At 29.5% G+C, this 16693-nt stretch overlaps 1 protein-coding gene across 1 annotated transcript; it reads right to left on the minus strand.

Moving 5' to 3' along the window:
• Positions 1-8881: 8881 nt before the first annotated feature.
• Positions 8882-9622, minus strand: LOC141526908 (uncharacterized). The gene has a single exon (XM_074242059.1). It carries the CDS (start codon positions 9620-9622, stop codon positions 8921-8923), a length of 702 nt encoding a protein of 233 aa, XP_074098160.1. The 3' UTR covers positions 8882-8920.
• Positions 9623-16693: the final 7071 nt, after the last annotated feature.

Here is a 16693-nt window from a genome sequence, read left to right on the forward strand (position 1 = left end):
AACTCGATCACGTAAAAAATATATCCGGTTGTTTTGTATTCTTTTTATTACAGAATAGATGTTTCAATTTCAATTTTACAAAGAGCTCAGATAGAACATCAACTTTGAAACGTGAACTCATGTCACACACACGAACTCACACGGGAGATATATAGCGAATAAATACGTATCTAGATCGTACATCTTGGTGTGTTATAGACGGAAGATGGAGTTGAAAGTGTTCTCGAGTTCTTGGTCTCTTTGAGCTCTTAGGGGTGAGAGAAAAGAGAAAAAAAAGTACCGGAGCACTAGGAAACCCCAAAGGTTATCGCGAGGTCGATACGGGACCGTATATACATTTTATGTGTCGCCTTTATTTCGATACGACTCGAGTAAAGTTCGATCCCAGTACAAACCTAATTTGCGTTCCATCTCGCGAGCAAACACTAGCTGGCTTTTACTCTTGTGTGTAGTATGTAGTGTGGATCTAATGCCACTGGCGATGGTATATTGCCGCTACCGTCTCTATTCCTATCCCGAGTAATATACATACAGTTCGGATCAGCCTCAGCCTCAAGCTCACACCCCACTCGCACTCCCCATAAGATGATACTCACCCTCATACTTCACCACGACCTATTGGCTCTTCATCATCCAGGTGTATCCCAATACTTTTTTATTGCTTTCTACGGATTCTCCAATTTATCCGCGGCTTTATGGACCAGAAAATTATAAAATAAGATCGAATAAAAATAATTTACCAGACTCTTTAAACTTTGTATTATAAAATCAATCTAATAGTTTTTTTTAACTTTCAATCTCGACTTTTTATGAAAAATTTTTCGTTAAAAAAATTTTTCAAATTATTACTTACCATGAAAAAAATTGAAAAATTGAACTTTCTATAAATTATGAAAATAAAGACACCAAAGTCTTCAAATTACAAAAAAATTTTCATTTTTTAATTTTTATAGTCTATCAGAGATAGAAAATTTCATCAAAAAGTCAAGAAATTTAAGTAAATAAAAAAAATCCATATTTTTTCAAGATTTTTGCTTCCAATGACGAAAAAATTATAATTTTTACTAAATGTTGTCAAATATATTATAAAAAATAACATTAGTTTTATGATATTAATTTTTATTAATTTGAAGGTTCATATCATTAAAAATTAACAAATACGCTGCTTTAATTCTGAACCAATCAATTTAAAAAAAAATTTTTAACTAACGGCATCATTAATCTTGAAAATGAGTTTTTTGGAAATCAATTAATCAAAATCAATAAATAATTTTCAAATCATTCTACAAATATAAAATCGAAAAGAATTATTCAATTAACTACAGTCTAAAAACTAAATAGGTCAGGGTAATTGATAAGACAATGATTCAATTTTCTGATAAACTAGCGTTTAATAGAATACGTCGAGGTTTAGTACAGTTTTAGTTTGTTTCATCTTATTTGAGTTGTTATTTATTTTATTTATTTAATCATTATCTTCATTATTATTCTTATCATTATCATTATTAATATTAATATTAATCATATTATTATTATTATTGTTATTATTATTATTATTTATTAATATTATTAGTATTATATTATACGTAAACCAGATGAGCTTGCGATACTGTATTACAGTAGGGAGTGGCACGCAGGGCTGGGGAAGAAAAAGGAGAGTATCCAAATCAATTTTATGCATACATATACATATACATACATACATATATATCAGTAACAGTATCAGTATCAGTATAATCATTTACAATATTTTTGTTTTATTATTTTATTATCGGGAATGTGATTTGAGGATCGGTATCATAACTCAGGATATTAATAAACAACTCGCAGCTTTCACAGATGATAAGGCGTTTTGTGGTAGATTATAGATATTTATTTCCAAAATCACTCTCATTTTAATTTAATTCAACCACCATCACATACCAGCTGTCAATTCTCGTTCCAATAAGTTCAAATTTGTAAGAGTAATCGAGTCCAATGGCCTCTGTGTTTTACATTTTTGATATTTCATTTTCACTATTTGAATTCACCGGAAACTAAATGACTTTTGTTTGAATATTTATTCAAGCGTATTGTAATAAATTTTATTTTGAATTTTTTCGATTACACCCATTTAAATTTGAACAAAAAATAATCTACCACAAAATAACAATTCTGCAAATAAATATTCCAAATAATTGATATGTGAGTTACAAAAATGATACTTTAACTCATTTTAAATAACGAAACAATAATAACAATAATAATAATAACAACAAAAATTTTTTACATATGATCAAAAACATCTTTGGTACATTTGAAACAAAATCCAAAAAATTAACAAATTACAGCTTAAGATATGGCACGTGGAATTGGAATTTTCACACAAAACTCCCATTTGTCTATACTAAAAACAATTTTATTTTAAATGTGACATTTATATCAGTGGCATGTATGTATGAAAATGACAAGACAAACAAAACCCTGGACGTGATTGCCAATTTAATAAAATTGGAACAATTTTGAAGTTTTAGTTAGTCAACAATATTTTATTGAACAATATTAGATATTAAATGTGTACAAGATTTGTAGGAATGTATGTAGTCGGAGCTCGTATTTTATTAAAGCTCTTATGAAAAAAATTAACATTACCTATTATTACTATGACATATTAAATAAACCGAGCGGCGGGTGATGGCGCCCAACCACCCGGTTTATTTTATTACTGCTTTTACTTTAACTTTAACTTTTATTTATTTAATTATTCTTTATTAATCATATTTACTTTAATTACGGGGAGGTGTACGTATACCTGTCAATCGGTCTCACCCTCAGTGTATTATTAATCGTGTGTGTATTATTACTTTTTATTTATTATTTTTATTTAAACTTTTCGTGTATAAAGGGAAAAACGTCTGCAGTGTCTTTACTTTACGGACTACAGCTAGTCATACCATTATGTATATTTATATATATTTTTATAATATATATTTATATATATATCCAATAATATATATATATATATATATATATATATATATATATATATATATATATATATATATATATATATATAATATCATCGTATCATTCATCATTATCATTATAATTAAGTAGTACAATAAATTACTTGCTTAGATATGAAATCTAGTAGGAACATGATTGCACCGCTCCAGCAGCCCGTTTTTTTCGGAGTCGGGCCATCGCGTTGGCGCTCTTTCTCTCTCTTGTTTATCGCTCAATATTATCATCATCATTATTATTATTCAAATTTTCATTTGCGCTTCTACGTATAGTTAATATGAAACATGACATTTTTCGGTCATTTTTAAAATTCTGCCAACCCGGAAAAATTCAATAATCTCGTTCACTTTCACCATTTGTACAGTTTAATCAAAATAATTAGTCTGCAATACAAATATTATTATGATTATAATTATTATCATTATACTTAGCCCGATTTTAAAACCGGGAGGCAGTATGGCGCCCAACGTGTCCACAAAATTATGTACCATACACTGCAACTAATCACAAACTTGTTGACAAAAAAAAAAAAAAAAAAGTGCGAAACAAAAATGTGAATGCGTGAAAAAAAGTATTAAAAAAAAAAGTGCTTTTGGCTAATTGGTGAAAAATGCGCGTAACCGGGTAAACGCTTAAACAAGTGCTGAAAAAAGTGCCAACGGTGCCTTCGTCCACGCAACTGGGAGCCAGTGTTCGGGCCCCGTGCCTCGGGGTTGCCCCCAAAGGCTCCCCGGGAACCCTAGTTTTTTTTTTTTTATTTTATTTTATATTATTTTTTAATATTTTTTAGCGATTACATTAATTAGATATACACATGGCAATCTCTCACAAGAATTAGTCGCTACCATATCAATAGTATCATTTAATAGTCAATTTTTTTTTACTTTTTTTTAAAAAAAAGACAGATTTAGATCTGAAAAAATTTATAAATGAACAAAATACTTTGTCGCAAACGACTCAATAATTAATCACTTATATTGGTGATAAAAATTCATAACTTAATTCTTCAATATTAATAATTCACAATAATTAATTAATTAATAACTTAGTTAATAATTGTAATAATAAATAGTAATAAATTAATCAATTAATGAGGTATTTCAATAATAAGACATAAAAATATCAAAAAACTCAACGATTTAAAACCAAAACCCCTTCCCTTCGTTTAATTTTACCTGCATCTCATTTTTTATTCTCCTTTTTAGTCGCTTTCTTACTTTTGAGTACTCAGTCGCATAACATTTTATATGGGAATTTATTAATTACTCATTAATAAATTCCCAAATATTTTTATCTAGAAATTTAACTTTTTTTAACTCGTTGAAAATTTCAACGATAATAAAAGTTAACGTCTATTGATTTTTTATCAATAAACAATTGTTTATTTTTTGCCAAAGCTGAGGTGGAGAAATTCAGAGGTGATCGAAAAACTATAATTATTTATTTATAAATAAATGTCAAATTTTCAGAGATTTTTATTTAAGCACACGGTAAAAAAATATGAAATTATAAATAAAGGAGCAGCAGTCGTTTTTTTTTTTTTTTTTTACTTAAAATGTTATAATTAATAGTTAATAATTAATAATTAGTAATTGATAATTAATCAATAATAATAAACAGCATCTTATCCTTAAAATCCATTATCACTCATTCATTGTTGCTTTAGGAACAGCTAGTAGCGAGGTTCGGTAACTCTATCACTTATTTGTTCGTACGAGTACAAAAGTCAAAATAATAAAGTTTATTAAATATTAATACTCGTCTAGTTACAGTCGATTCCCTCCCGATGAAAATATAACTCGTTATTTATTTATTTTTATATTTTAATAATAATATCATATTATATTTCTCTCCGGCGAAGAATCCGCGAGCACACGTACGTATTTAACTTCTAAACGATGACATAATATAATATGCATTTAAATTGCTGCCCGGGTTCCTATTCCCCTTGTGCTCTGTACTCTGTACACTTTACTGTTAACCAGAACCTGACTTATTTATTATTAATTTAATATCTGTATTTTTCTATTCACCCTTTATCTTTTCTGTCTATTTTTCTTTAAACCTGGAATACAATTCGTTGTTGCCAAGCCTCGATGATTCTCGGAAAAAATATACATTTTTATTCTTTAATATGCACTTCATTTATTAGATTACATTGTAGGACGATTGTCACCGCCATGTACACGAAAAGCTTTATTGATTACTCTTTACAACTTTTCTTTGTAAAAAATACCCGATATAAATAGATGGTAAATAATATGGTACTGAACTAAATTGCCGATACGCTGACGGAAACAATTATTTTTATTGACATTGATTTTTTTTTTGTGAAACAAAATAATGTCTTCTATGTACAGTCAGAATATACAAATTTTTTTATAAGTCCAAATATTTTTATTAAATCGTTATTAAGTTTATTTTATATTCCAAAAAATTTTTTTTTCGTAAAAAATGATTTTTTGATCCTCTAATTTTAAAAATTTTTTAAAAAATTAAAAATCACTTTTTAAATTAATTAAACCTTTCGTCAAATTAAAAATAATTTTTTTAATGAATTAAATCTAAATTCATTTAATTTTTCTGGATCAAAAATTTTAAAAAACAATTTTTGAAACAAGAAATATTAAAATTTATTATTAAATTTTTTTACATCAAAAATTTAATAAAATTTCAAAAGAAATAGTTAATTGCATTAATTTTCGATAAAAATAAAATTTCCATCAGCAGAAAAACCAACCGGGCAGCTTTTTAATCTTAACATCCCCCAATTCCTTCAATTGCTTGTTACTTTACAAAGTTAAATCGTATATTAGCCATCCTAAAAAATAAATATAACCCTATACTTTCACATTACAATTACAAATCAAATGAGATTCGTTCGTAAAAACCCAAAACTAATTCTTACGCTTAATAATTACCCTTAGAAATCGATCACTAATAATCACGAGGTACTTGACTAACCTTCGATGGGCGACTACCCGTTTAGATATCAGATTATTAAAAATTAATAATTCACAATAAATCGAAATCCCCCGCACTACTGAGTAAAAGAAGCACTTCATAAACCTTCCGATTCCTCACTATACACTCATGTAAATATAGTATCAATAATTCAAATATAATAATTAATAATTAATAATTAATAATATAATAATAATAATAAATATTCGTCACCAACGTTACATATAATATAGAAAAGCATTTATTTAGCGACAGGAACTCGAGTTACTTAATCTTAAAAATATTATTACTTTTCCGCTTCGTTAATAAATAAATTAATTTGTATATTCAATTACAATTATAATTATCTTTACCTAAAATCATACTGTTTCAATCCCATTGGGCGAATGATTGCAAATACAAACGCATTTTCATTCTTAGAGAAAAACAAATGCTTTAAAATCCGACCCTCAATTATTTAAAACTTCCGCCTGAGAATCAAATTCTAAAGCTCATCAATTATCAATAATTATAATAATTAAATTACTTACGTACGTGTGTAAAAAAAGTTCTATTTATATATCCGCAGTTTCTATACGTCACAACATTATTATATATTTATATATATTTATATATTTATCTACTTAAATATATATAATATATTTTTATTTATATTTATATTCTTCAACTTAATTCCATCATAGTGATTTATTCTTATATATTTATTAATTAAATCTATTAGTGGTTTTTATTAAGTGTATGACTGCTCACTCCAAGTCTTTTATTGTTATTATTTTTTTTTTTTATATTAATCATAGTTTTTCATTAAAAAAAAAAAAGTACCTCTGAATTAAAAATGGTGTTAAAAAAGCGACTGATGTACTCGGCTTACTCGTATCATTTAATGGCGCCCAACAACTCTACGCTCAAACATAAAAACTGATAATCACTTTTATTTATTAGTCGACCCCTTGTAAAATTTGAAAATAATTATTTTTTAAAAACTTCATTCGCATCCGCAATAATTATCGATAATTATCATTATCATTAATCGAAACCGTTACTATTAACAACTATAAATATTGTTTATTATTGTTATAATTATTACTCTTACTATATTTAATATTAATCATTTTTTTCTTCATTTTATTCACCATTATTAAATATAATTTATTAAATATAGGAACCATGTTGCTGGGTTTTCATTTCATCAATTTATTATTCGTATTTTTTTTTTTTTGTTTTTTTAATTCTTCTTTTATTCTCAACTTTATTCCGTCATTTGTAATCGCACTCAGTGCAATTGGTGCTCGAATTGTCAAGTCTTGTGTTAATGATTATGATCAATCATTGTCATTTCCTTTTATTAGGTAATCGCGTATCTCCCCGCGAGTTTGAATTTTAAAAATTCACTTATATATTAATACAACTCGCGTCCCAGCATAAAAACCGTGCGTTAAAACTCCTAGTCCGTGTCGATTTTATTTTTTATTTTATTGTGATTGTTGATAATACAAGATTATGTGTGTATTGATATCCTAGTGTCAGTTCCAGCTTTTGTTTTTATTTAAAGTCACATTCGAGTGGTGGGTGACAGTGATTTGTTTTATTTTTAAATCGCTACTCTTTTCTATTTTATTTTATTATAAGAAGCTTAAATTTTATTGTTGCAAATAAATTTAAGTGTCTTGATGCGCGCGCATTAACGCTGGGAACCTTGTTTTTTTTTTTATGTTTGAAAAAGTAGTGACTGTTTTTAATCAAAATTCATTGAATTTTTATTAAAAAAAAAATATTATCAATGTTTTTAAGTTCTTCGTTGTTAATTTTTCTTACGTGAAGAAATTTATTGCATTTTTTTAATAAATGATGCATTTTATTTTATCATTTATTAAATTAAAAAATTTTTTTACAAACTTAAAAAATATTAATTAAAAACAATTCTCTTTGAATTTTAATATAAAACAGCCGAAAAATTATTTAAAATACACGGAAAAAATTTTTCCTAATTTTCATCAAATCTAACTTCTTAATTTTTTATTGTTAGTCAATAAATAATTTATTTTCACAAGTAAATACTAGACTAATATTCTCTTGAAAAGATTCAACAATCACTTCAACTTGAAAATATTTATAAAAAAAATTTTCCGTGTATTTCCAATGTCAGAGTCTGTAGATGAAAGTGTCAGAGAGAGAGAGAAAGAGAGAGAGCAAGTGAATAGAAAGAATGTGACAACAAAATGATATCCCTACCTAAAAACAACCTCCAATTAACTTCTATTCCATCCCTTAAATTATTAATAATAATAAAACTTTACATAGGAACGTTAGTCAGACCATCACGACGCCGTCGTCGTGCCATTTCTCTCATTACATCCCATTTCCGAAATTTTCAACCCCATACGTTTTCGCTCAACTAAATTACAATATCAATATTTACCATTTCACAATAATTAATAATTAATAACTAATAACTGAAAATAATCACCATATAAATATAATTAATAGTTAACTTAGAGGAACTTCGTTGAGTGCGCGCATCGAGACGCGTCTTGCCTACTAAAATAATACACACAGTACAACGAAACTAGAGTAATGTACTATTTAAATAAAAAATCAGTACATTAGTTTATTTTCGTTTTCTTTAATTAACATTAAAGCCTGTTTACAAATCACTCATATTCGGTCGTTACAATTCTTGTCTTTTTATTTAAGTCCGTACACTTATCTTTATCATTATCACTATCACCTTCGCACCGTAGCCCCATAAATTGAGTAATAACAATCATCATCATTTAAATACTTGATGATAATTATTATTAGCAATTAATTAATAATTCTTTACCACCCAAGTAACCAGTTTATCCCTAATTAATTGGTCAATTATTTAATTAACCGATAAATAAAAAAATCATTCCCTCGTAAAAGTCTTTAATCGGTAAATTGAGCTCTTTGATGATGAAAAAAAAAAAACTTAACGTGCTCCAGCCAAGGCCGCGACTTCCTGGACCAACTTTTGCCGCTTAGCTTCTCCATTATTGTTGTCCTGAGAAACAACCGCGCTCTGAGTGCTCGTGGACGTGCTTTCTGCGGCTGCGCGGGCCGCAAGAAGCGTGATTTGGTTTACAACGTCCTCCATTTCATCGACAAGAGGGTTGGCTTCTTCATCATTAGCGTCTTGGTCGAGATTGAGTCCCAAATTGAAGTCCGAGCCGGAAAATTGACCGAAGTTTGAAGACCCTGAAGTTCGCTGCTGAATTTGAAGAGACTCGAGCCTCGCGCGGTGTTGTACGGTCTCCGCGTGGCGGCGCCACTCGCTCAGGGTGCCGTAAGTCCGAGTAGAGGCCGCGGTATCGCACAAACTACAGCTGAAGCGGGCCTGAACTAGACGCAAGGCCCCTCGGCGCTGTTGGTTGCCCAAATAACAGGACCGCTGGTGCGTTAACAGGGAGGATTCTTGAGGATACGCGCGACCGCAGCGCCGACAGACCAGACAAACTTCGGATTCTATTTCGCGGCAGTATGACGGAAGTGTGCACGGCTCTTCATTACCGACCAGCGGGTTCGGCAGACGCACGGTTTCCAGGCCGGGGTGGTTCGGGTCCTGCTTCAAGAAGGCTTGCATCAGCGAACGCGGCACCTGGACAGATGGACCGTTCTCCACTGGCAGCGACATCAGTCCTATGCTCGGGTTTAGGCTTGTAGTCGCTACTGAAACCAAATAATATTTTTTTTTATTAATTTTTTGTTGTAAATATTTTTTAACAATTTTTATAATTATTGATGAACTTAAATTTAAAACAAAAATCAATAATTAAGAAATTTTAAGATATTTTTTAAAATATAAGCTCATTCTGGAGTTACACTCATCGAGACCTTTCATTTGAATACCCACACGAATTTTTTATATATTTTATATATTTCACAAATATGGGAAATATTATATATATAAAATATATGAAAAAAATCATGTGCGTACTTAAATGAAAGGTCTCGATGAGCGTAACATCAGGATGAGCTTATATCTTAAAAAATGTCAAAAATGTAAACAGGAGATAAAATTTTTCATATTTAATTTTTGTCAAAAAATTTTTTCCATAAAAAATATTTATGAAAAAATATAATTAAATCGTAAAATTATTGATAATAATTATTTAATAAATATCTAGGAAAATTCAAGTATCGATTATACATAAAAGCCTATCAAAAACAAAAAATAAAAAACCCCCATTTTTAATAAAAATATTAAAGCATTCTGTTGAGTCTCGATTCATCGCATCAAACTCCTGTTCCATCTTTACTAAACCACGGCTATCGTACAATAATTACAGGAGAGTGTTCGGTGAATAACCAGGGGTATCATTAACACTTCCTGCCTCGTAACGACTCTCATCTGGTATCAAGTACAAGCTACGTTACCCACGCGCGTCATCCCATAAACCTGTCACCCATTTGATTAGCCGAATCAACAAACATGAAATGAAATCATCAGGCGTACATTGTACCAAAATGTGCGTTTAAACTTGAAAAATCCAGAGTAAAATGTTTAGCATCTATTTATTTATTATTTTAACAATTTACTTATCTTTTAAAATGAAAAATTTCTTAAAAAACAAACACCAGCCCTAATAGTCGATTACCCGCTAATCCGTCATATTAAGTATTTTTTATAATTTCTCTGAACGATAAAAAATAAAGAAACGTGTTCGAGTGTGAGTAGACAACGATAGAGAGAAATTATCCCATCAATGTATCTCGGCCCCACGGGCAGGCTAATAACTGCCAATTTACCTGTCCCAAGGCGAAACAGGTTTCACATAAATTCTACCTCGATCATGTCTATACTATACCTACATACCTATAACCCGGCTATATACCTCTATACATCCTCCCATACATACAAACACATATATTAATATCATACAGATACATCTACATCTACCATATTATGACAACTAAGTCAGTACAAATCAATTCTAGATTCTAGATGAGAGTTTAATCGAACATGCCTCTGCCTTCTACTTTTCTTATGTTGCTATCTTTTCAATACAACTTATATTTTTTTTTTATTTTCTTTAACTCATACTGTCAGTCGTAATAGATTAAAAAAAAAAAAAGATTGAAAAATTTCAAAGGCAAATTTACGAATCGTGACATTAAAAATTAACAAAACTCGATATTTACACTGATAAAAAAATTAACTAGTGTTGGGTAAAATATCAAGTGGCCAAAAATGATCATAAGTTGTCCAAAATTGGTACTTTTACCCTATTTTTGTTTTGCAAAAATTAAAAAAAATATCTCGTCACTTGATATTTTTCAAATATCAATTTTTCGACTTGAATACTATTTTTTTTTCTGAATGAACAATTAAAGAATAATTTGTAATAATTACAAAATTTTTACGATTGTTTAATTTAAATTTGTTCGATCAAATAATTAAAAAAAAAAAATAATTTCATATTCTTGCAAAAAAAAAATAGAAATAACAAATGGATTTTTAATTACAGCCTTTTCACTAAAGAATTTACAGGCAAAAAAATTTCCAGTACTGGGAATTCCGTAAAATAGTTAATGATTTAATAACAGTAAACATGAATAAAGATGTCATGAGTCTATAATTATGAATAAGTGTGTAATAATATTAAAGGAGATAAAACTATTAAAAATACATATACATCACTTCCGTGTTTATTTAATGGTCTAATATATACATGTGTGTATGTGTGTATATATGTATATGGGTATGAAAGTGAGAACCACTGTTCAAACTCGCAATCTTTTATTTGACCAACGTTCTTCCCACGGACGCGTTTATCCGTCTTTGCTCGATCGCGCCTCTCGTGTCAACAATTCTCATATTTTAAAAAAAACCTTTAATTTTATTTCCCGTCTGCTTAGTGCTCGAGCCTCGAGTCTCGAGATCTCTTACTCTATAAACGATTTTGCACATTATTACATATCATACATTACTCATAAGAGATTATGCGCTACGGAGAATATACAATAACATTGCACGCATATCCCATGCCATCGCCATAACATACGATCTTTACGCGAGTATACCGAGCACCAACACCTAGAATCGAATCCACTGGAAGCAAACATCGTTGGCTGGGAGATAACGTATTTTTTTAGTGAATAACATCTCTATCTTTTAAATTATTTGTACATAGAATTATCGATTCCGATAATTTGTAAGAGAAACTAAGGTCACGAAAGCCTTGAAAAAATAAAGAACATTTCTGGGTTTTATGTTGTTGTGAATGATCTTAATGTTTGACTTGTTTTTGGAATGACTAATTAAAAGTACTCGAGTCTTTTATTAAAGTAAAAAATAACAATATTTGAGGATGTTATATTACTTTCTTATCTGAAATAATTTATAAGTAGTTAATTAATGAAGTAGATTTATACCTAACGTGTTTACTTGGTTGTAATAATTTAAACTTGAATTCAAAGACTACGACATTTTTACTCGGGATTAGAAATAAAAAAATCTTTTGTCGTTTTTACTGTATTTAAGAGGATTCTAAAAAATTTGAAAATTAATTTTTAGTTTAAAAAATTTCATAATTTTTTAAAATTAAAATTTTTTTCCACATTTTTATATTTTTTGAAATGTAAAAATTTCATTTCCAAAAATTTAAATTTAAAAAATTTTTCTGTATTTTTGACAGGATTTTTTTTTCTCTGTTAAGTGAATTAAAAATGAATTTTTAATTAATCACAATTCTTATTTTTAATTTATTAAAAATTATTTTAATTTGGCTTGATTTTAATTTAAATAGTATTTCTTACTTTTTCAAGCTATAATTTATTAAAATAAAAAGTTGTTTCTTTATAAAAGAGCTTAACGTGAGAATGTGAAGATTAACTAGGCGAAATATAATCAGGAAGATTAGCGATGATGATTGGTGATAGAGTTAATAGAATACACTTGGCAATTTGTGTGTGACACCCTTGAAACAATCGGCTTAATAAGAGAAACATGAATCGAGCGTATGAACATACACATCTGTGTGAATGTATAATGACGTTAATGAAATGAAATGAGTATGGAAGAACCGAGAGGCGAAGAAAGAAGAAGATCATCATGGATTATTGCTCTTAATGAGCACTGGTTATTTCTTTGAGTGGCTTTGATTTGCTTGCCCATCAACGCCACCCCACGCCCCACGCTCATTTCTCACAACACACTCACACACACTCAGTACATGATACTTCACACTCGCGAGTGTATTATATAAATTATGTGTATATTTATACTTTATATTGTATTATATTGTATATGGTAGACGTTGGATGCTAGTAATGCATACGAGCGTGTAAAATAAGGTTATAATGTTTGAATTAACACGAGATTGCGCTTACATTATTTTATTTTTAATGTACCAAGCACAAGGGAAGAGAGTAATAATAATACAAGACTCATTTGCGTATGGATTGAGATAGTAATACTATATACGTCAGGTTTAAGTCTGCGTTATGTGTTTTTCTTAAATGTGCGGCTGGAGATTCTTATTGCCCCTCCCAGTGCAGTGATTCTCAGTTTAATTATCACTTATTATAATTACTTGATTTATTTATGATCAATTTTTATTTTTAATGCTAATCATTAAAATTACATTAAATGATTTATTGAATAATTATAAAGATGATCACAAATTAAATTTATGAGTAACTAAATTAATATTTTATAAATATTAATTTGCAAAAAAAAATTAGGTGAATTCATTAATTTTTTTTTTTTAATTGTTCAAAATTTTACACAAACTAATTATCATTTAAAAATTTTTTTATTAATCTTAAAAAAATAATTAAAAAATTCATTTTTATTTATAAAAAATTTTTTAATTATCATAAAAAAATTTTTTATCATCATTAAAAATTTTTTTTATTAATCATGAAAGTCTCCAAAAAAATAATTAACATTAATGATCTTAAAAAAATACATATTTATTTATAAAATATTTTTTTTGAACCCCGATACACAAAGCCCAAAGATTTGGAAGCATATATTCTCAACATACACCTTTTAAAATTATCAGAGTCAAATATTAACACATTAAGAATCAAAGATAAAAATTGACGGTCATGAGTCCAGATAATAACCATTATCTAATAAATTATTTATTTTAATAAAAGATTAATACGTATTTCAATACGCCGATAAAGTATTATTAAGAGATAAACAAGCTCAACTGGTACCTCTGCAAGTAATAGCTTCAAATAGAGACATAGACCCCGATAGAATTACACACTAAAAAAGTAAAAAGAGTATCAATAAAGAGCCTAGATTCTCGTCTTGAATTTCTCGGTGCCGTATCTCCTCATAAGTAAAGCGAGAGCTTAAACAGGGAAATTCCAGAGTCGTGAGGCAGAGGGCGAGCTCCGTCCGCATGCGGTCGCTGCTGGCCTCAACTCATGAGGAAAACACAGTGCGGCGTAGGCGTAGGCTTGAATTCCTTAACCCTTGCTCTTCTCTTCTCTTCTTTTCTCTCTTTCTCGGGTTTATTTAACTTATTTTAAACAAAACTCATCTATAAGAACAAGAAAAAGAATATAGTAAAGATATTTCCGATGGTTCGTGACTTTCTGTCTCGTTTGCATGCTCGTTAAACGACTTTTCCACTTCTTAATCCCTTTCACTTGTAAAAGATACCTTTTATTTGCCTTTATTTATTTTTGTTAATTTTATTATTTTTGTTTTTATATATATATATATATATATATATATATATATATATATATATATATATATATATATATATATATATATATACGTCTACAGCAGAAGAGGCATGGGCTTGTGCTTCTTGTTGTCTCGAGCAGACCCGTTATCGTGAATTCTTGCTTCGGAACGACTGTTTCACACCTCTGCGAGCCCCGAGAATTAGGAAATAAATTAGTGCGAGACTAATTTCGTTATCTCGTCGATGCTCTCGGCTCGCGGCGACGACACTTTTCTCTCTCTTCTCCTTAATTTTTTTTTCTTCTACCATGTCGTGCTATGCTGTTCTATACAGGATGATATGTACAATCAGAGATGTCGTCAATGCCGACCGCCCGAGGAACCAGTTCCATGAAGTAGGCACTTTTGACCGCAAGTAAATATCTTCGACCGCCGCTGAGATTTTTTACTTTCTCTGTGCGACAATTACGTTATTATCCTGCTCCGTTTTTTATTTTTTTTTATTCAAATTTTGAACCAGAGTGGTTATTTTTGGATTGCCTTGAATGTTTAATTGATATTGATTAATTATTTGGATATTGTATTTACTAGAGAAAAAAAATATGTCCCATCGGATTTTAAGGTGTGTCATAATTTATTCCTGATGAGTCAAGCATAAAGTCATCACTTATCCCCTCCGTCTATATGTTTTGTTTCAGTAGAGATAAAAAAATGATACTTGCGACAACGGCGACTAATTAATTAGTAATTTATATCGTAAGTGTCTCGATAAAGCTGTATAATAACTCGAAAAAACTAATCTCGATGGTTGTCTACACGAGGAAGATAAAGATCCCGGGGCCGGCCGTAAACAAATTCCGAGGCCCAGTAAGACATAAATAAAATAAAGCCAATAAGTGGTGGGCTATTTTAGGTGGAAATCCCTCAGCGAACTCTCCAGCGCACAGGTTATAAATATGGATAACCTAATCTGAGGATACGGCTTTTTTTCATTTATTGATCAATGTGTACTTCACTTCGAACTTTTTCCGAAATTATGAGGATAAATATTGTGGGACCGAGATTTCGAGGAAAGATTAATTGAAAAGGTGTCTTTTAATTATTTTCGAGAGGATAGTTAATTTTTTCTAATTATCATAATAATGATAATTACTATGCTAGATGGTATAGAGAATTTTTCAGTGATGAGAATTATTTTTCTAGTTCTAAGTTGTGAAATTTAGAATTTTTTAATTTAACATTTTACTATGGTACATTCTTATTAATATAAGATTTTAATTTACTAATTTCAAAAATATATTTGAGTTAAAAAATTATCATTAACCAATAAAATAATTTTTAAGAATTTCACGCAAAAAAATTTTTGAACTCAGTTAAATTAACTTGAAAAATTTCTAAATTAAAAAACATTCAATCTTGATTTTTGTGTCATATTATTGGAGCACTTTTTAATCTTTCGATTAATCGGTGATATTTATTCCAAAAGTACCCAAGTAATTTCTACTGCTACAAAAAAAAACAAAAAACCACGAGTCAAAATTTTTACTTAACAGTTTATGACTCTTAAGGTGTCTAAAAATTCCAAATGATTTTTTTTCTGTTCTTCTTGTCTGTACTAAAGCTCCGAGCGAGAGGGCAATTAAATGATTAATATTAAAATCTAAGCTAAATCATAAATAATCCGTCCCCGTGGTAGTCGGTAGTTAGTCGCACTTGATTTGCCGTCGGTATCACCGAGTGCCAGGCAGGAAGGCCCGTATTATCGGAGCAATTGTCTCACCCCGCCCGTCATCGGAGCCCAGAGCAACGCTGTGCGTGTTGTAACGAGTATAAGCATCATCCGAGACACATCACATCATCAGAGACATTATCTGAATAATCCGGAGTAGAGAGAGAGAGAGAAGAGTCAGCATGTATTTATGTGTTTTAGTTATTAGTTATGTATGTGTGCCGTGTAGTTAATCATTATCACTCGGCCACCCGCACCCTGGCCAGTCTCTGCTCTTATTAATATCTGGTTAGTGATGTTACTGTCACTTAAACTTGTGTTGT

Source organism: Cotesia typhae, unplaced genomic scaffold (assembly GCF_013202065.1).
Source record: "Cotesia typhae breed Kobodo isofemale line unplaced genomic scaffold, CoteBio_Ctyphae contig_4, whole genome shotgun sequence".
NCBI lineage: Eukaryota > Metazoa > Arthropoda > Insecta > Hymenoptera > Braconidae > Cotesia > Cotesia typhae.

What these genes read in the sequence shown, in the direction of transcription:
- LOC141526908 (XM_074242059.1), bottom strand. Translation starts at nt 9,622, where the DNA reads ATGTCGCTGCCAGTGGAGAACGGTCCATCTGTCCAGGTGCCGCGTTCG.